This window comes from Chrysemys picta, chromosome 11, assembly GCF_011386835.1.
Source record: "Chrysemys picta bellii isolate R12L10 chromosome 11, ASM1138683v2, whole genome shotgun sequence".
Taxonomy (NCBI): Eukaryota; Metazoa; Chordata; order Testudines; family Emydidae; genus Chrysemys; species Chrysemys picta.
The window spans coordinates 78,166,096-78,187,224 of NC_088801.1; the positions used below are offsets into that span (position 1 = coordinate 78,166,096).

Sequence of the window (21,129 nt, forward strand, 5' to 3'; positions counted from 1 at the left end):
TCGTTTAAAGTCGTGCAATGTTCCATTATAAGGTTGTTTGGCTTGCCCTGGTCCGCCCACCCGCCTGGCATTCCAGTCGGGGCATGGGGGCTTGCCCTGCTCCGCCAGCCCAACGTTCCTACTGGGGAGTGGGGTCGGGGAGCGGGGTCAGGGCGTGGGGACTTGCGCAGTTCCACCCAGGGAGTGGGATCAAGGCGCAGAGTCTTATCCCACTTTTCCCTCCTGGCATTCCAGCCGGAGAACAGGCAAGCCCCCGACCCCGCTCCCCGGCAGGAGTGCCAGGCGGGCAGAGTGGAGCAAGACCCCGCACCCCGACCCCGCTATGCCCCTGCCTCAGTCAAGCTTCACAATCATCATTGGTAAGTACAGTATTAAACTGTTTGTTTAAAATTATTTAAAACTTGTACTGTATATGTATACAATGTCTTTTGTCTGGTGAAAATTTTCCCCCTGGAATCTAACCCCTCTATTTACTTTAATTCTTATGGGGAAATTGGATTAACTTAACATTGTTTTGCTTAAAGTAGCATTTTTCAGGAACATAACTACAACCTTAAGCGAGGAATTACCGTACTCCAAAATGTCAGACTTTATTGAATACATACCAGAGGACAAGAGAGAACAATTCAAAGTGGTGATCACAGAGCGCCGTCTCCTAGTCAGAACTGCTTTACAGGCATCTCTAGATGTGGCAGATATGGCGGCCCGTTCCACAGCTACCGCTGTAGTCATGCCTCAGGCTTCATTGCTTCACTTCTCTGGCGTCTCAAGGGAAGTACAGTCGGCTGTGGAGGATCCCCCTTTTAATGGTCTGAAGTTGTTTGCCACGACGACCGACGAGTCCCTTCACACCTTGAAGGCCTCTAGGGCAACTCTTCGTTCCCTCAGGATATACACATCTGCACAGAGGAAAAAAACAGGGAAATACTATTCAACCCAGCTTGCAAGAGCTTCCCCCTACGCCCAAGAACAGAGACAATCTAATACACAAAAACGCAGACAGAGATCTCCAAGGCGTCGACCACTCCCTGCTCAATCATCAGCAACCCTCTGCAAAACAATAATTTTGAAGGTTTGGTCGAGGGCCTGAGACACCTCCCCCATTCCTCAGTGCTGACACCATTACTGACCCCCATTTTGGACACCATTTGACCCCTTTCTACTCAGCATGGAAGACCATCACCACGGACAAATGGGTTCTAGAAATACTCAGCACAGATTATTCAATACCATTCACCTCCATCCCCCCTACCCACTCTCCCTCCCTGTCTCTCTTCAGTGACCCCTCTCACAAACACCTTCTACGGCAAGAAGTAAACCACCTCCTACATTTGGTCGCCATGGAACCAGTACCATCATAACACGTAGGGAAGGGCTTTTATTCCCACTACTTCTTAACCTAGAAAAAGAACGGTGGGTGGAGACCTGGTCTCGACCAGGGCACAAAGAGTGGTTACTTTGAGATGACTGCCTGTGTGGCTCTGGAGTCCCTGCCTTCCTTGCCCACTATTTCAGAGTCTTGTGGTTGCTTGATTTTGTACTGAATTGAGTATGTGGGGCCTTGTCAGTGGTTGTAATTAGATGAAATGTATTTGTAAGGCTTTAGTTGACAATCAGATTTAATGACAGATTTGAGCTGTGGAAATGTGTATTATGAAAGATTATCAAATGGGCACACATATTGACGAGAAATGCATGGCAGTTGAAATATAGGATTACAAAAATATCATATTACCTGGAAGGGTAAAGGGGGTATGGAGTTGGAACAGTTAATTCCCACTTTCAGGAAAGATACCAAGTCTTCATTTCCAAAAAAAATGCATAATGGTTACACCTGGGTAAGATCTCATTGTGCTTGACTGAAGTATATAGTGTGGTTGCATAGCTGTTATCAGTTAGTTATCAGTTAGTTAGCATTTCATTGTTGTTGGACACTTAATAGATTAGGTGCTTGGAGGATTCCAGCACCTGCCCCGGGCTGTGGGGAATGCCGCAGGCCCAAGGGTTTAAGGCTTGTGCCACGTGCCGCAAGCCTATGCCGGTTAGTGACCCCCACGACTCCTGGCTACGTTGCCTGGGGGAAGTTCACAAAGCAGAGAAGTGTAAAATTTGCAAAGCCTTTAAGCCGAGAACAAAGAAAGAGAGAGACTTTCACTTAAAGTAGTTGTTGATGGAGGCCGCGTTGCAGCCATCAGGCCCGGAATGCCCGTCGCCAGCCTCAGCCTCCTCGGTGCAGAGCGCCCCCGGAGTCATCAAGAGACCCGGTACCGGCCAAACACCACAAGCCGTCGGCCTCGGAATGCCAAAGTAGGCCCCAGCACCGCTCATCCTCCCCGGTACGGCCCAACGCAAAACCAAAGGAGGGGCGCGGACGCTCCCCGCAAAGGAGACCGGCGCTATATCAGGCCCTGGATACCAGGAAGAGCGGAATGGACACCGCACCGACTTTGGCACCGGTGGCACTGGCGCCGCAAGTCACACCAAGTCCAGCCATAAGTTAACTCAGTGCGGACGAAGGGCTCGAGGGCGTAATAGATCAGCCCTCCACGCCTGACACCTTTGAGGCGGCAAAAGACCTCATCGGACTGGTGGTGGCGAGCCCCCTCCTGGCCAGGGAAAAGCCTCCAGCACCCGGGCCCAGGGTGCTGTCGAAAGGAAAGCCAGCAATGGTGCTCCCGGCATTGGTCCCGGTCCTGGTCCTGATCCAGAGAGCAGCGGTACCAGTCCCTCTCCCGACCAGCAAGAAGCCTGTTCATTGGCCACTTTCCAATTTCAAATTGCTAACTATGCTGTACTGATGGAAAAATATGTCCATACAAATTACAGTAACTCCTCACTTAAATTCGTCCCGGTTAACATTGTTTCATTATTAGGTTGCTGATCTATTAGAGAACATGCTCGTTTAAACTCATCCAATGATCGTCAACCTCCCGCCAACACAGATCGACGGCACCGCTGTGGCCCTCACGCTCGGTGTCGGCGGGGTCCGGTGCCGACTCAGGCCAATACAACTACCCACACCGGGCTCCGTACAGCAGGGAACAACAAACTGGTTGGCAACTACAATGGAGACCGCCAGTACACTGGCCCTTCTGGACGCCTTTGACCTATCACCAGCGACAAGGTGCTCCCTCCAGGGCCAGCTACTCGGTGCAGCAGTCCCGGTCCCCGCACCGACGGTCCTCCATAAGGGAAGCTACGGTGTCCAAGCCACCCGCAGCCGTGCCGAGCGAGAGACCGGAGAGTAAATCTCAGCCGGGCCCTAAGCCAGGCTTTTGAAGGTGCGCTCGAGGACAGCGTACCAGATCAACTACCGGATCCATCCCCTTGTTTCCTCAACCGCCTGTCCCGCTTCTCCGTGCGTGGTCCAGCATTACATCGGACCGTTGGGTGTTACGCACGGTGCGAAGTGGGAACATGCTACAGTTTTCCTCCCTGCCTACTCCCCACCCCCCTTCCCCATCCCTCTTCATGGACCCTTCTCACGAGCATCTCCTAGAAAAGGAGGTTCACTCGCTCCTAGAGGCGGGAGTGGTACAGCTAGTACTCTTAGACCTAAGGGGGAAAGGGTTCTACTCCCGCTACTTCCTCATCCCCAAGGCCAAAGGGGGCCTTCATCCCATTCTAGACCTGCGCGGGCTAAACAAGTTCCTGGTCAAGGCCCGGTTCCGCATGGTCTCTCTGGGCACCGTCATCCCTTCCCTGGATCCAGGAAACTGGTATGCTGCCCTCGACATGAAGGACGCATACTTTCATATCGCCATCCACCCAGCTCATCGCTGATTCCTGCGCTTCACCGTGAACCAGTTCGCGGTTTTACCATTTGGCATAGCTGTGGCCCCACGGGTATTCACAAAATGCATGGCGGTAATGGTGGCATTCTTACAGAGGCAGAGGATTCGATTTTACCCGTACCTCGACGACTGGCTCCTGGCGGGTCGGTCCGAAGAGGAGGTTCGGTCCGACGTGCAGACGGCCTTGAGTCTATTCCGCAAGCTGAGGCTCCTTGTCAACATTCCCAAGTCCACTCTCGTTCCAGCGCAGAGAGTGGACTTCATAGGGGCGGTTCTAGACGCGGTACAGGCAAGGGCAAGCCTTCTGGAATCACGATTCCTGGCCATCCAGCAAGCAGTGAACTTCCTGTGCCAGTTCCCACTACAATGGCCAGATGTTCCCTGCGGCTGGTAGGCCACATGGCAGCTTGCACACATGTGGTCAAGCATGCCAGACTGAGACTCAGGACACTGCAGGCTTGGCTCACCCGTGTATACCGCCCTGGCAGGGACCCCCTAGACTTGATAGTGACAGCCCCGGGGGATGTGCTGGGCTGGTCTCCTTGATGTGGTGGCGGTCCCAGACCGTGGTTTGCGAAAACATCCCCTTTGCCGCACAACAGCCGGACTTGACGCTGGTAACAGACACGTCAGACCTCAGATGTGGGGCTCACCTGGGGGACCTCAGGACTCAGGGCTTGTGGTCGGCGCCGGAGCGATCGCTCCATATCAACATGAAGGAGCTCAGGGCGGTTCGTTTAGCATGCCAGACCTTTCACGCCTCTCTGAGTGGTCACAGCGTGATAGTTCTGACAGAGAACACGACCGCCATGTTTTACATAAACATGCAGGGCAGAGCCCGTTCCTCCCCACTCTGCCACACGGCTCTCCTCCTCTGGAACTTTTGCATAGCCCATGCCATTCACCTCGAGGCGGTGTATCTCCCGGGGGAGCGGAACGAACTGGTGGACCACCTCAGCAGGTCCTACCGCATGCACAAGCGGATGCTCAGAGCAGACCTCGTGCTTTCAGTCTTCTGAAAGTGGGGGTTTCCCCGGGTGGACCTGTTTGCTACCAAGGGCAATGCCCAGTGCCCGCAATTCTGCTCGTTCCAGGGTTGCAGCCCGGGCTTAATAGCCGACGCATTTGCGATCCCGCGGGGAAGGGAATTGAAATACGCCTTTCCCCCGCTTCCTCTGGTGCACAAGGTACTGCTCAAGGTGCAATGGTGGGGCGATTCCTCAAAGGTCTGGAAAGGGTGTTCCCTTACACATGCCCCCCAGTCCCGCCATGGAATCTTAACTTAGTCTTTTCTAAGCTTATGGGGCCCCCGTTCAAGCCCCTAGCTACCTGCTCCCTTCTCCACCTTTCCTGGAAGGTGGCATTCCTGGTGGCTGTCACCTTGGCCAGAAGGGTATCTGAGCTGAGGGCTCTCACCTCGGAGCCACCATACACTGTTTCACAAAGACAAGGTGCAGCTCCGCCCACATCCTAAGTTCCTCCCAAAGGTGGTCTCACAATTCTATCTGGGCCAGGACATTTGTCTGCCGGTGTTTTTTCCCAAACCCCATGCAGACCCGAGGCACCGCAGCCTGCACACCCTAGATGTCCGCCAAGCACTGGCATTCTACTTGGACCAAGCCCTTTCGTAAATCCACGCAACTGTTCGTGGCTGTAGCTGAGAGGTTGCGAGGCCTTCCGGTGTCGGCGCAGCAAATCTCGTCGTGGATCACGAGCTGCATTTGGGTGTGTTATGACCTCGCAGATGTCCCAGCTCCAGTGATCATGGCCCACTCGACCAGAGCACAGGCAGCTTCTGCGACCTTCCTGGCACAGGTCCCGATCCAGGAGATCTGCAGGGCGGCCACCTGGTCATTGGTGAACACCTTCATGACCCACTACGCGGTCAACCAGCAGGCATGGGAGGACGCGGCAGTTGGCAGGGCGGTCCTCCGATCAATTGTTTCGTGACTCCTACCCTCCTCCAACGGTAAGCTTGTGATTCACTGAATGTGGAATGGATGTGAACAAGCACTCGAAGAAGAAAAAACGGTTACTTACCTTTTCCTAACTGTTGTTCTTCGAGATGTGTTGTTCACGTCCATTCCACCACCCACCCTCCTACCCCTCTGTTGGAGTTGCCGGCAAGAAGGAACTGGAGGGGGTCGAGCCAGTGTGGGTATATATGCACAGCGCAGTGGCGCCACTCTGGCGGGGGCCCCGCTGGGAGCCGCTAAGGGAAAAAGTTTCCGACGCTCCTGCACGCGGCGCGCGCACACCTAATGTGGAATGGTCGTAAACAACACATCTCGAAGAACAACAGTTACGAAAAGGTAAGTAACAGTTTTTTATCTGATATGTACATGAATTCTCATTGTCTTTCAAAGTACTTTGGAAGTTACTGTCTAGGTGCGAAACCACATTCTTTTGTTTGTGGGGGGTAACTCCTGTTTGACCAGAAACCCATTTTAAGAATGTTGTGCGGCTCAGAAAAAATCCTGACATTTGAGAGTTCTATCGCTAGATCATGAGTGAGACTGAATTTTACTCACAAATCATGACTCACACGATAAATTTGCAAGAGTTGCCATGTCCGTTTGTGGTATCAGAAAGAGGCTTTGTGTATCTGGATAGGCAGAGCAAACTGAGTTATGTTTCCTCGCTGTGTGTTAATATAGGAGCTACTAGATGCTGGAGCAATTGGAGACATCTGCCACATACAGCATCTGGAGCCCGTAAGTGTGTGTGTCATGGTATTATCTGAGCTGTGTTATACCTATTAATCAGTGCCTTAGTAGTAAATAACACTTAGCATATATGCTAAGTTTCTTCTCAAGTGTGCTAGATGCAACTAAGTGCTGAATACTATTGTTCCTTTTCCTTCTTTGTTACAAAATTTAATTAGTTAAATAGGATTTGAGACAAAAGACTTTTTTATTTTACTATTTTTTAAGTCTTGTGTATTTTTTATATTCTTTATTAATCATCTATTGTGAACATAAAACAACTAGAAATATTCCTTTTTAAATGCTTTAGAAAACAAATTGCTTAATCCTCTTGTTGCCAAAACTCGGGGGTAACTTACTGGAGAACTGCTGACTGCACGTCCATGACCGTTGTAATGAGAAGCACCCCTAAACAAATGTTTTGTTTTGAACTTTCTGCTGACTGTGATCCATTTTTAAAAGTATATGTGTGTGGGCGAGGGAGAATCTCTCATATTTTGTCCCATCTTATTTGGCAAATTTGATTCTCTTCTCCCCCACATGAATCTAGCTCCTTCTCATGTATCTCCTTGTTTGTACACCAACAGCATCTGTTGAATCAGCGGGAATGGGCAATATCTGGAAATAGTTTGTAGTAACTTCTAATCAGAGCTATGAAAAGGTGCTGAGAGCATTATTTTGTGGGGGCCTTACCAACGTGTTTTTTTAATTTTTCAGCAAAATGTTGGATTTTTATTTCTAAAGTTGATATCAGTCAGAAGAAATTTACTGTCAGATCATCACTGTTTAAAGTTAGTGAAAACTTAAAAATTCAAGCCTTGAAATTAAATTTGATTTAAATGTCAGTAATGTTTTTTGCCCTACCATGTCAGTTGTGGTTTAATATGTAAGAAACTAATGAGGCTTATAAATTCCAAGCAGACAAACATTGTCTTTGTTCACTATTCCTTTCTAGGAGGAATACTTCAGTTTCCAAGAACAGTGGATAAATGACACTATATACTTTTCATATATAGGAAGCTACCGTGTCCAAGCCTTGGGGCGGCACCGGGTACGGTGGCAGATTCTCCGGTCTCTCGCTCGGCAAAATTAAAGTCACATAAATTGTGTCCCCAGTTTAAGGCATTTTTAATAAACTGGCAGGAATCAGGTGTTTAGAAAAGCAGAATTTTCCTATGATCTTCTTACATTAATAACACTCAGGAAATTAGACTCCTTTTTTTAGTGAAAAGGATTTTAGATATTCAACAAATTCTGCTGTGACACTTAGCCAAACAAATCTGGATTGGATCATTCACAAGGAAGATGCCAAATTGTTTGTTTATACTTAAGCAGATTGGGAGGGACTATGGTTTTTGTTTTGTTTCCTGGAACTCCATTTTTGGAGTTTATAGGAAGTATAAGTTGTTACCGTCTGGCCCAATACCCCTTTGTATGGACACCAGTCTGAGTGGATCCGTATACTGGCTCTCATGTGTTTCCAAGCCAGCTGGGTCTGGGTAGAATCTCATCACCATTTCTGGGTCCTTAGGACACACTCCAAGACTTAGACCTCTTTGTGCCTTTCCTTGGGACATGGGGCATTGCTGCCCTAGACCTCAAAATCTGTGTCTGAGACCTCCTAGGCCTCACAGTTGCTTAAGCACGCTCCCACTGAACTCCACTGAGGCTGTGGATGCTCTGGGCTTCTAGTTTAAGCCCTGTGCGGACAAAGGAAAGCAAGGAACACAGGCTAGCAAAGGAATTTCTTAACCACAGAAACTTCTCTCTTGAAAGAATTCAAGAGTTATAGATCTTTTAAAACAAGAAAAGTCCTGAGCCTCCCCATCTCACCCCTTCTGGGAGTGGGGAATTTTTCAGCATTATAGGCAGGGCAGAGTCTCTCCTATCCTCTTTCTCCTGCAAGTCCTCCTTGAGTTTGGTGATATTTGATCCTCTGCTTAGAGTAGCACTAGTCTCTGTCTTCCTGCCCTGTGCTTACCTGGAATGTGCTAGCTCCCATTCCCCTGTCAGTCTTGTCCTCCCCACGGGCCACTGTGTAGAAAAAAACATTGTTCCATGGGGATGGACCAGCAGTTGAGAGACATTTAAGTCTGATAGGTCCAAACTGCCATCTTGATGGCTTCTCGGTAATAGTTCTTCAATGAGGCGTTAAGCAACTTTCCTGGGCAGGCCAGCTGTCTGGAAAGCAATTCAATATGTACTTGCCTTGGGCAAGTTTAGATATATCCTCAACGCATAGTACAAAATGGAGTCCGTATGATAAACATAGCCCATTTTTGTCACTGAAGTATAATGAAGAAGTTAGTGAAATGTGTGTGACATTTCAGATGGAAATATTGTTAACACAATTTAATGTATTTTGCTAAATTTTCCCTTTTTACCACAAACTTTTCACTAAGAAAAAATTGAAAATAATATAATTTTCAAACTATCTGATATATATAAGTGGTTGAAATCTGCATTATTTACAGGATCAGTGGTCCTTACTTGTGTTTTCTGTATGTTAAGATTATGCAATATACAAATTTCAAACATGATTTTGGAGGATGCACCAAGGTGATGTTTTTCTAGCTGAAATGAATTTGGTATCTTCATTCAAGTTTCTAGTAAACAGGGGTCCATATTATAGAAGACAACCATGGTTAGCACTAATTGGTAACTTTGATAGTCTCATAGGGAAGCCAGGCATTGAAAGCCAGGGTCACTTGAGTCCCTAAAGTTCCTCCTTCCAGGTCCAGAGTAAGAAACACTCGTAGGGCATAGGGCGAGGTAAGCATGCACTACTGCTTCTCTTGCTGTACCTGTTCCTTGTAATAAGACCTCAGTGAGCCTGTCAATCTAGCACCTTCTTAGCTGTCAAGCCCCTTCTCCTTCCAGATTTGGGATGATTAATTGTTTTAAACTATAAATTATTTGTATCTATTCATTTCATTAATTACTGTTTATTTCTTGTAAGCATAGGTTGGATTCTGGCATTTTGCCCACTCGTTTGTGAGAGGAAATTGGAGGAATGAAGCAGAAAGTACATTTTCTTTGTTAGCCAAGTCCTGCCATGACATCGACCTCATTAATTTTTGGATGGGTGATAAAAGGTTTACAGCATCTTTTTTATCATATTTGTTCTAAGAATAAACATGTGCAAACACAAATAAGGGGTGCTATAGTTACACACGTTTTATGTAACTTTCCCCTTCTGAGAGACTAAGGCCGTGTCTAGGCTACAGATGTTTTGCCAGTGTAGATGGAGCTTATGATGACAGAAGGAGTCTTTCTGTCGGCACCGTAGCACCACTCCTCCAAACGACAGTACTTATGTCGTCAGAAGAACTCTTCTGTCAGTATCACTGCATCTGCATTGGAGGTTTGCTGACATAGCTGTGCCGACAAAACTTTGTAGTGTAAACCTAGCCCCAGTTAGCTCTTTTCCCCTCTGCGTGTCATTGACCATCACCCTCCTAGAGCACAAGAAGCCTGAACCACCTTCTTAATGTAGATCTCCTGCAGTGATACAAAAAATGATAGATTAAATTACCTTGATTTAAATCTTGGCGTTCACATTATTTAAAGGAAAATGCTTGTAGTTGTTATTACATCCTGGCAGGAAGAATAAACCAAAGGCGATAATCAGATTGTGGGCGAAAGTATCTATCTCGGGACATGTATGTCTCCATCACTGTAGTATCTGAATGCACTGCAAATATTAATGAATTTATCCTTACAATGCCCTTGTGAGGTAGGGTTTTTTTATATCCATTTTATGGATTTTGAACTGAGGCAAGGTCATTCTTTCTCTCCTGAAACTTAGTATTCCAAGAACGGTATAATTTCTTTTTTAAATTGAATTCTCCAGTCTGTCCAAAATCACCAACATAGGCAAATTAGCTAACTAAACCATTATAGCTTCACTGGTGAGTTAGTTGCAAGTTGGATGTAAAACTTGTATTTATCAGAAAAGGACGGAATCCTCAAAAATGGAGGAATTGGAATGACAATGGCCCTGGGTCTGGGACTCGCTGTGTCTACTTCTGAACCAGTGCCTAAGGGCCCCAGTTCAGCAAAGAACATAAATGTACTTAAATGGGACTTAAGTGCTTTGTTGGACGTCACAGTGACAATTTCAAGGTGTGATAATTTTACTGATCTTCAAGGCTAGAAATATTCCTTGGAAGGTCAGCTTGTGGAAAGCGAGACATTTCCATTTTTCAATGACATACATTATTTTTCTATCCTGACAGATTGAGATATCAGACCTTAATATCTTATTTTTATTATCCCTCTTTTATTTTTGTAAAATACTTAATTTCCGTAACATTATCTCTAAAACCACTAGAATTAGCCAAGTTGGATTACATCTTTTAAATGTTCAGATAGTCTCCGTTACTGTTGTGCAGCTCCTGTTGAAGTCATTTATCTTCACGGTCCATAATCTTGAACAGTCTGTGAAATATCAGTTTCTAAAAATCATGCCAGAACTGAAGTGGGTGAGGGAGGAAAAGAAGATGAGAATCAGAATGATGTGATTTTTACTGTTTGATAGCTCCTCACCTCTCAGAACATCCAGTGGGACCAATGCTAACACTTTCAGGACCAGTAAATATTATCCAGCACTGATCCTGGACTAGAGGTCATAAAGAAATTGTGATCCTTGACTTAAAAGTATAAACATAGAGATGTTGTATTTGTATTCTCGGACCCATTTTAGTCCCATAACTTTTTTAGTATAGAATTAAAGACATATTTTTTCCAGTTCCTTGAAGGCAGCCCAGACAGTTATTGTTTGTAAATTCTTATAACAGAAACTGGAGTCAAGAGAAAAAAATCAGAGCTCTTCTGACATCATTCCGTTGACTAGGACCCTGCTGAGTTAGAGGTTTCCTGAGTAATAAAATTATTCCCAATACTAAGACATGTCATCAGAGAAAAATCTTAGGGAAAACAGTTGCACCACTAGTGCAACAGAAAACCAACAATTAATCGGTGTTGAAGGACTTTGAATATCTAAAAGCCCGATCTAGGTTGGATTGAAATTAGTTAGACTTCTGTAGACTTCGGTGTGTGTTGGATCAAGCCCAAAATGAACGGTTAAAAAAATGACCATTTTTACACTTTTTTATGTTGAGATGTTTGTTTATTTATGAAAATGTCTGTTTTATTTCAGGTGCTTAAAGGTGTCATCTTTTGGCAGTCTTTCTCATTTTACTAATGAGCATAAGGTTTGTATAAATACACCTGTATGAAGGAATACTCAAAGTCTCTAGCCTTATTTCAGCAAAGCATTTAAGCATGTGCTTAAGTCACATAAGCACATGCTGTAAATTAAGTTCACACTTCTTTGCTACATTGGGGTCTATATTATCATTTAATCTCCATTTTATTTTCTTTCCAGAAAGTATGTGACCATTTTAAATATGCCTGTAGTTATCAGTAGTTTTCCTGCTTAAAAATGTGCATTTTGAAATATATAGGGAAAATGACATAAACATTCCAGGAAACTCCTTGTTTTGTGTTAACAGAAGCCTATTCTTACAGTAGCCAAGGCCCTGAAGCCCTAGTGAAATAACTCCGTAGTGTAGAGAGCCTAAAATGAAATAGCCCAAGCAGAAATTGCTTATGCTGTTTATTTAATTTTTTTTTAATCTCAGTATAGTATGCATTCCTTCTAAAGACACACTTAGCTAGCTCATCCTGGCTTTCCCATTGTGCCTTCCATTCCCTTTAGCACCTTCCATGCTATCAAATTGTTCCAAGCCATTTTCAGTATCTACCTCTACTTTAGATTTGGATTTTAATTTGTGTCAATAGGACTACTCACGTGAGTAAAATTACTCATGCGCATACATTTTTACCAGATTGGGCCCACAGTTTGTAGAATATTCAGATTCACAGTTTGGTACCTTGGATTTTTTTTTTAAATGGAAAAAATATTGACTTTCTAATGTTAATTTAAAACATCTATTAATTGTAAGGTAACTTTTAAGAGAATAAATATTCAGCTAAATAATCTGAATTTGTTTTAAAAAATAGTCAGGACAAAAGAGTTTGTCTGCATAGGTGTTCATTCCTAACAATCATGTTTCATGTCATGATCAGTTTATAAAAATGCAAAGGCTATGTAAATGTAACAGTCTGGTTGTCTGTTTGGATTCACCAAAAAGGAAATGCAGAACCTAAAAACTACTGTTGCAGCTTTGCTTACAAAACACGAATACACTTACATTCAAACATCAACCAACCAAAAAAACCCTAAACCCAATATGAAGCTAACAAGATGTGCCTGCCATCATCCAGATTACTTTTCTTGTGTAGTGTAACCCTTTCCCCTAGACTGCATATGTTCAGTTTGTTTGCAAAGTATAAACTCTTTGGGGCTTGAAATGTGTTTTAGCAGATTTTGGGCACTACCACAATACAAATAATAAGCAGTAAAATAATTTAAGGATCCACCAGCAACATTAATTTAGGCATCTTATAAATTCTGTGTCTTTTAGTATACATATTGTTACTTAAACTGTAATATGAATCTCAGGTGTGTGTAATATCAACATTGGGCATTTCTAAGGTACCTATAATTGTGGGTATCTAAACACCATTGTTGAGTTACATGTTTAACCAGACCAATAGGAATAGATATTAGTACATCAGACATGAGCAATGAGGCTGAATTCTTGTGGCTGGTGGAGCCTTCGCATTTTCCAGATCTTGACTTTTTGTAATGATAATTGTGCAACCTCAGTGTTTCATTAACTTAGCCATTTGCACATACTTTCTTTTTCTTTGTTTTTTAAGCGGGGGATGGGGAAAATGCCTGTATTTAAAGTGTTAGCATTTAAATTGTCCCAGTTAGACCTTGATGGTCACACCTTGCTGAGGCAATTGTTGTTGGGTTCTCATTTTTGCTGCTTCTTTTAATTGGCTGATGACAGTTTTTTGCAAGGCTCCCTTAAAAGAGCACCTACATGTTGTTTTTATTGTGATGGTGTTTTGGGTGATGGGACCGGGCTGGGCAGAAACTCTGTTACTACTCCATTCATAGAAATTGTAATCTCAGCAGTCTGAGACCAGCTTCCCATGTGCCTGTAAGGCTGGGGCAGTGAGATTATGGATTGTGGTGGTAAAAAAACGTTGACTCTAACAAAAATATTATGCCAGGTCTACACCACAAAGTTTTGTCAGCATAGTGATGCGGGTTAAGATGTAAAAACCCACACCCCCTAGCAACATAAGCTCTGCCGATAAAACTCCCAGTGCAAACACAGCTATGCCAACAGAGTTCTTCTGTCAGCATAGCTAACATCGTTCAAGGGGGGGTATGTTCCTTTAGTGACAGAAAAACTCCGTATAGTGTCATACGCTGCATCTACACTAAGGCATAAACCTATGCTATCATAGGCTCTGTAGTGCAGACGTAGCCTGAGGCTGGGATTTTTAAAAGAGCCTAAGTGCTTTAGGCACCAAATGCCAATGACGCCAATTCAGAAATAATTTTAACTTTCTTTTTGCCCTCAAACCAAACACAGTGCTACTGTATGTCCATTTTAACTTCAAAGTTTTACTCCCTGGTTGCTTCTGCTGTATCTTCAGGAATGTGTAGATTTAATTTTGTACAATGAATATTTTATATAATTTTTTCTGCTGACCCATACCTTAAAATGAGGGAGAAGATTTGCTCAGACTTCAAAAAAATCATTTTTGGGCAGAGATCAAAGGTTTCAACCCCAAAGGTGAATTCTTGGAAGACTGTGAAAATGGGGTAAAATTAAAATTGTTTTCCAACTTTAACTACCAATTACTTGCTGCATGAGCATCTTACTTAGTACTAGGGTGACCAGACAGCAAATGTGAAAAATCGGGACAAGGGGTGGGGGGTAATAGGAGCCTATATAAGAAAAAGACCCAAAAATCGGGACTGTCCCTATAAAATCGGGATATCTGGTCACCCTACTTAGTACTGTTGGCATATGCTTCTCTCGCTCCCTGGTGACAGAGGGCTAGCTGCAGCCTTTGCACTGCAGGCTCAACTGGATGGCTGTAAACCACTTTTTCTTGGGAGATGATGAGTAAGGCTGCGAGTCTGTCACCGAGGTCAGGGATGTCACGGATTCCGGGACTTTCCGTGGCCTCCGTGACTTCTGCAGCGGCTGGTGTCAGTCGTAATTTGTAGGAGTTTCATTTGAACAACCTGTGTTTTTAAATGATTTATGTAGATACCTTTATTCCTAATGGAGAAATAATAGGTAGCACTTCACATCTTCATAGCTACTTTATAAATATTATTAAATCAAGCCTCCCAACAATCCCTCTCTTTTAGAAATGTGAAAACTGCGGTGCAAAGAAGTTATGTGACTTGTTCAAACTGCCAGTCACTCACAGAGCTGAATATCCTTATTTGCAGGATACTGTAGGGTGCATATTAACAATGACCAGTGCTAACATCAGGTTATCTTGATTGTATTAATAATACAGTAAACACTGTTTTATCTGGCACTTCACCAGCCGGAAAGCGCTATAAATCAGCATTTCTGATCTTCATTGAAATTCTGGTTTATAACCCAGTTGGCGTGGGGCTGGCAGGGGGTGCAGTGCGGGAGGGCATGCAGAGCGCAGGCTCTCGGAGGGAATTTGGGCACGGGAGGATGCTTAGGGCGTGGGAAGGGGTGTGGGGTGTCAGATCCAGGGGCCTCTCACCTCAGGCAGCTCCCCGCAAGCGGTGACCTGTCCTGGCTGCTCCTAGGCGGAGGTGCGGCAGATGGCTCTGCACACTGTCTCTGCCCACATGCGCTGCCCCCACAGCTCCCATTGGACGCGGTTCCCGGCCAATGGGAGCTGCAGAGCCAGCGCTCGGGGCAGGGTGAGGGCAGTGCGCAGAGCTGCCTGCTGCATCTCTGCCTAGGAGCAGCTGGGACAGGTTGGTGCTTGCAGAGAGCCACCTGAGGTAAGCGCCCCCCAGATCTGGGACCCTGAGCCCCCTCCTGCACCCAAAGTCCCTCCCAGAGCCTGCGCCCCTCATCCCCTCCTGCACCCCAATCCCCAGCCCTGCACCCCCACACACACACCCAAACTCCCCCTCTCTTAGTTAACCGGCATTTTTCACTTACCAGCACCCCCCATTCCCCCAACATGCTGGATAAAACAGCTTTTCCCGTAGTAAGTACTTGTATAGTGTCTTTCCTCCAAGGATATCAAATCACCTTACATTTATTAGTTATACTCCTCACAACACAGTATTAAGTTAGTAGTATTATCCCTATTTTGGCCCCAAATCAGCAAAGCACTTAAACAGGTGACTAACTTTAAGCAGTAAGTAGTTTCATGACTACTTTACAGATTGAAAACTGAGAACCTGGCTGTGTCTAGTTCAAAATCACACACTGAGTCAGTGTAAGAGGTGGTGTTCGGAAGGAGGTCTTGTGTGCCAAACATGGGACGGTGTTGCCTCCTTACCATGAGGAAAGAGGAAGTTTACTGGAAGAACAGGGGGATCTGGTTGGACTTGTCTCTGTTAAAATGTGTTTGGGCTAAATCTTCCTAATATTGCAAGAAGTGTCTTTCTGTGGATGAAAATAGATGAGTAAAATTAATAAATAATAAACTGTAAATAATGAACCATTGTAAATTTGTTTTAGCCCAAAGGAGCTGCCAGTCGGTGCTTAGACTGTTCAGTTGAACAGACCTGTCCATATTCAGCCAAGAAGATTTATCTGCAACGTGCAGAGAAGGTGAGAACAGTACTGTTTTCAAGCAACATATCTTCCAAATATTGACTACATTGATCTCAAAATGTGTTCAGTTTCCAAGCAAAAGGAACTCATCTTTTGGTTTTTCATAAGATCTTGGTGTGACGGGTTGGATCACAGAACCCCCCCTTGGGAGCTGTCACCTGATGTGCCAAGACTACTTCTGCCCCTGCTTTCCCTGCCAGCTCAGGACCCCAGCACCCTGTCTTGCTGAGCCAGACACACCCATCTGCTCCAACACAGACCCAGGGTCTGAATTACTTGCCCCAAAGCTGCAGGCTTCACTGAAAGCAGCTAACAGAAGTGCTCTTGTCTTTAACACCCAGATGCCCAACTCCCAATGGAGTCTAAACCCAAATAAATCCGTTTTACCCTCTATAAAGCTTATGCAGGGTAAACTCATAAATTGTTTGCCCTCTATAACACTGATAGAGAGATATGCACAGCTGTTTGCTCCCCCAGGTTTTAATACATACTCTGAGTTAATTAATAAGTAAACAGTGATTTTATTAAATATAGAAAGTAGGATTTAGGTGGTTCCAAGTAGTAACAGACAGAACAAAGTAAGTCACCAAGCAAAATAAACTAAAACACGAAACTGAATACAGATAAGATCCTCACCAGTTCCAGAATGCTCCCTTTTACAGACTAATCTCCTTTTAGCCTGGGTCCAGAAATCACTCACACCCCCTGTACACTGTCCTTTGTTCCAGTTTCTTTCAAGTATCCTGGGGGGAGAAGAGGCTCTCTCTTTAGCCAGCTGAAGATAAAATGGAGGGGTCTCCCACGGGCTTAAATAGACTTTCTTTTTGTGTGTGGAGACCCCCTCTTCTCTCCTATGCAAAGTCCAGCTCCAAGATGGAGTTTTGGAGTCACCTGGGCAAGTCACATATCCCTGCATGACTGAGTTCCTTACCAGCCAAGCCACATTCCTGGGAAAGCCCAGATGTGTATTGGTGCCTCCAAGTTCATTGTTGGCTTAAGTGTTTCCGGATTGGGCACTTACTGAGATGAGTCTTTTCTCAGGAACTGACTAACTGCTTCACTACAGCCTACTTAGAATCAAACAAGTAGGCAGCCAATATTCATAACTTTGAATACAAAAGTGATACATGCATACAAATAGGATTAATAGATTCAATAGATCATAACCTTTACAGAGATGTTACATGGCATATGCAGTATAAAACACATTCTAGTTATGTTATATATATACATTCATATGCATATTTTCATAAAGCCTTATGGGAGGTACCATCACACTTGGAACATAAAAATTACTGTATAACATCAAAACACTGAGTCATCAAGGATGATATCTTGCTTCTGGTGGCCAACACTTGATATTTTGGAAGAAACAAGAAGCCAAAACATACCTAAGCTGTTTGTTCAGTGTTCAACATGGGAAGGAGATGATTTCTTTCTGACTCCAACTTCGTATAAAAGTGAATTTTAAAAGGTTTTATAAATAAATGGGATCAAAAATTAAAGAAAAGTTAGGAGGGAGCTTCAGTAATAGATTTTAAGGCCAGATGGACCATTGTGATCATCTCGTCTGACTCATAACACGGACATAGGACTTGCCTGAATTAATTTCTGCTTCAAGTCCAGTAGCTGTTGTTGAACTAGAGTAAATCCTTTATCAAAACATCCAATCTTGATTAAAAATTTCTAGTGATGGAGAATCCACCACAACCCTTTGTACATTATTACAGTGATTACCTTCACTGTTAAAAAAAATTGCACCTTATTTCTAGTCGGAATTTGCCTAGCTTCAACTCTGAGCTGTTGGAAGATGGAGAACGCTGAAATACTCAACCATTAGATTTTAGCCTTCAACAAAAAGGAAGCTGGAGATTAATTTACATTGTTGAGGATCTTAGAAAATTGGGAAACAGCATGATTAGGAAGCAGATAAGAGAATACTTCGCTTCTGTAAACATATGTAACTCAGCAGGACTAGATTAAACTCATAGGAGGCTCTTAGAGTGGTGGCAGACACTATATCAAACGCAACAGAGAGTCCTGTGGCACCTTTAAGACTAACATGTATTGGAGCATGAGCTTCCGTGGGTGAATGCCCACCTCGTCGGATGCATGTCTCTTTACAAGGACATAGAAATATGAAAGTGAGGAATTGGTGTGATGGGGTTGCCTCCCCACCCCTTTTGGGGTGCCACCCAGGGCCAGATTAAGGTTATGAGGGGCCTAAGGCTAATGGGAGGGAAGGGCCTAAGTATGAATTACATATTGCAAAAACAATATGAGGTCATCAAACATTTATCTACATACATATTTACATAGTTGTTTATGTAAAATTAACAAGTTTATTCTATTCTCACTACACCCAATTCTTCAAACACATTTTTTCCCTAGCTTTAGCTTTGGCAAAGTCATGAATGATATCACCGTAATTCAAAGACCTGAGGATTTCATTCTCAGTGCTCAAGAGGGACAAAGCACTGAGATGCTCTTGAGTCATGGTGGATCGAGGACATTTTTGACCCTTGTTAGAAGACAGAAGGAATGTTCTCCACTACAGTTAGTGATCGTTAGTGACAAATGCAGCCGTAATGCACTTTCAACATTTGGGAAACATTCTGTCACTGGATTCAGTGATAACTCGGTACATCCAAATAGATTTGCTTTTGTCATCTTTTCTCTCTATATCTGAGAGTGATGTGAATTCAGCAAATTGAAGAAATTCTTTAGTAAAATCTACCAGGAGATCATTTGGGTACTTCTGACACAGACATTTGATACCTTCACTGAGTTTGGAACTTGAAATGTTAGGCGAAAAATTTGCCAGTACTCTAAAGGTTTTGTCAATATTTTCGTAAGCCTTGAGCCGATGTTCTAATGCACACTTCAGTTTGTCGATGATTGTAATGAAGGTATTAACTGTGAAGGCCTCCTTGTCACTGAATGAGTGGGCAGTTGCATCATCACATGTCTTCTGTCTTTTGCGGCGTTTGGCTGACTTATGCTCATGGTTAGCAGTCCTTGCAGCCCCCTGAATTTCATAGTCATCAAAACTATCCCACATTTCCTGATGAACAGTTCCAAGACTCCTCATTAGGTTTACAGCACTGGAAAGGTCAATTTGAGCACTTTGCAAGCTTAGACTGCACTTGGTGAATGGCTGAAGTACATCATTACAGCCCTCACACAAAATACCAGTTTCCAAAGTGCGCATTACATCCTTCAGGATCTTCGCATCTTTTCTTGTTGCTGATTTTTGAGATTCATCATCCTTGGTTCTCTCTAGTGCTTCAAGGATGTTGGGGTATCCCAGAACAACTGCATTCACAGCTTCAGCATTGGCACTCCACCGTGTCCCTGAGAGTGATTTGGGCACTGGGCATCCCTCTGGTAGTGAATCTCTAAGAATCATCCAATGACTGGTTGATGCAGAGAAAAAATTGTAGAATTCCTGGACAAATCCAAAGAAAGAAACTGCTTCAACACAATAATCGACGGCAGACTGGCCAACAAGGTTGAGTGAGTGTACAGCACATTGTATGGAATCCACCAAAGCATTGCGCTCTTTTATCTTTGCCTGCATCCCTGAATATTTGCCATTCATATTACTTGAATTGTTAGAGCTTTGTCCATGACAAAGGCTGATATCAATCCCATTTTCAGTGAGGAAATCGAGTGGGTACGAGGCAGGTTTCTCCCCTGTGTGGCTGGTTTGCTGGTAGCACATAACGCAAGATGACAGTCAGCTGATCTACATGTGACACATCCGGTGTTGAGTCGACAGACACTGAAAAATATCCCTCATCTTTGATCTCATCTACAATGGCTGATAGCATCTTCTTCACCAGCAGTGCAATGAATTCATCACAAATAGTCTTTGATAGATATGATGTATGGCCTTTTCCACGATTTGCACGTTCATTGATGTGCTGAGCTAAGAAAGGGTCGAACTTAACGATTAGCTCTAGAACACCAAGATAATTGCCATTGTGTTTCAATCCAACAGTCTCATCTGAGCCATGGAATGGCAGACCACGCTCAGCAAAAAAAACTATGGTTTCCACTACTTGCCTGAGAACGTTCTTCCAATAAGCACGAGCTTCCAAAACTGGTTTTCCATTTGGGTATCAATTCTGCCATTAACTTTCTTTCGGGCATGGTTGCTGCTAACTGACAATGTATCTGCTCACTCATTGCATGATTGGTAATGTATGCAGTATTCTTCCAATCACTGAAGCCTTCGCAGAACATTCCCTGCTTTTTGGTATCAGAAAACAGGCGGCAATAAAACCAGTACACTTTCTGCTTAGAAGGTGAATAGATGAGCCATTCTCGCTTGCCAATCTGTTCGTTAGGCTTCACATATTCAAACATTGATTTGATCAGATAACGATTCTGATTGGTGTACTCTCGCTTTGTCAATGAAAAGTCAGCATCTAGATCCTGTCATTTCTGTGGGCCCTTCTCAGTCCAATATGTAATGAGCTCTTGAGAAGTTACGTCCCACTCGCCTGGATCGCTGGAGAAGGATATGTTTGTATTACTATCACTGGGAAAGTCTTCAGAGGAGTGGGGTGAGATTGCAGCTAGAGAAGTCACGGGAGGCTGCTCCTTTCCATCAGGCGCAGGCGCAGCGGGTTCACTTGGGCTGGTATCACCTGGACTTCCTCACCACCAGACTTAGCAGGAGGAAAAAACGTTAGGAGAGAAGGAGTTCCTATTAGCACTGCATCTTGTCTTTGCCGTCTTTCTTGGGCCTCCTTCAATTTCTGCCATCCTCCTTTTCTCTACATGGTTTCCATTGTCCAGTGTAGGCCTACTGTGTACAAAGTTCAATATTGCTTGGGCCCACAAACACTTACTTAGCCCACAATGACAAAATCACAACTCCCATAAATTGAATTCACAATC

The 21,129-nt window shown here is 44.3% G+C and overlaps 1 protein-coding gene across 7 annotated transcripts in view; it reads left to right on the forward strand.

The window, feature by feature from the left end:
• Positions 1 to 21,129, forward strand: part of LOC101941448 (2,7-anhydro-N-acetylneuraminate hydratase-like) — a 69,599-nt gene that overhangs the window by 32,551 nt on the left and 15,919 nt on the right. For all 7 annotated transcript variants that reach the window (XR_010591418.1, XM_065561196.1, XM_065561195.1 and 4 more), the window contains 4 exons: positions 6,452 to 6,508; positions 9,464 to 9,594; positions 11,661 to 11,715; positions 16,126 to 16,218. Coding sequence is in view for 6 of the 7 variants with exons in the window: in XM_065561196.1 (XP_065417268.1) it covers positions 6,452 to 6,508; positions 9,464 to 9,594; positions 11,661 to 11,715; positions 16,126 to 16,218 (336 nt within the window). In the remaining variant the exon portion in view is untranslated. The remainder of the gene's footprint in view (positions 1 to 6,451; positions 6,509 to 9,463; positions 9,595 to 11,660; positions 11,716 to 16,125; positions 16,219 to 21,129) is intronic.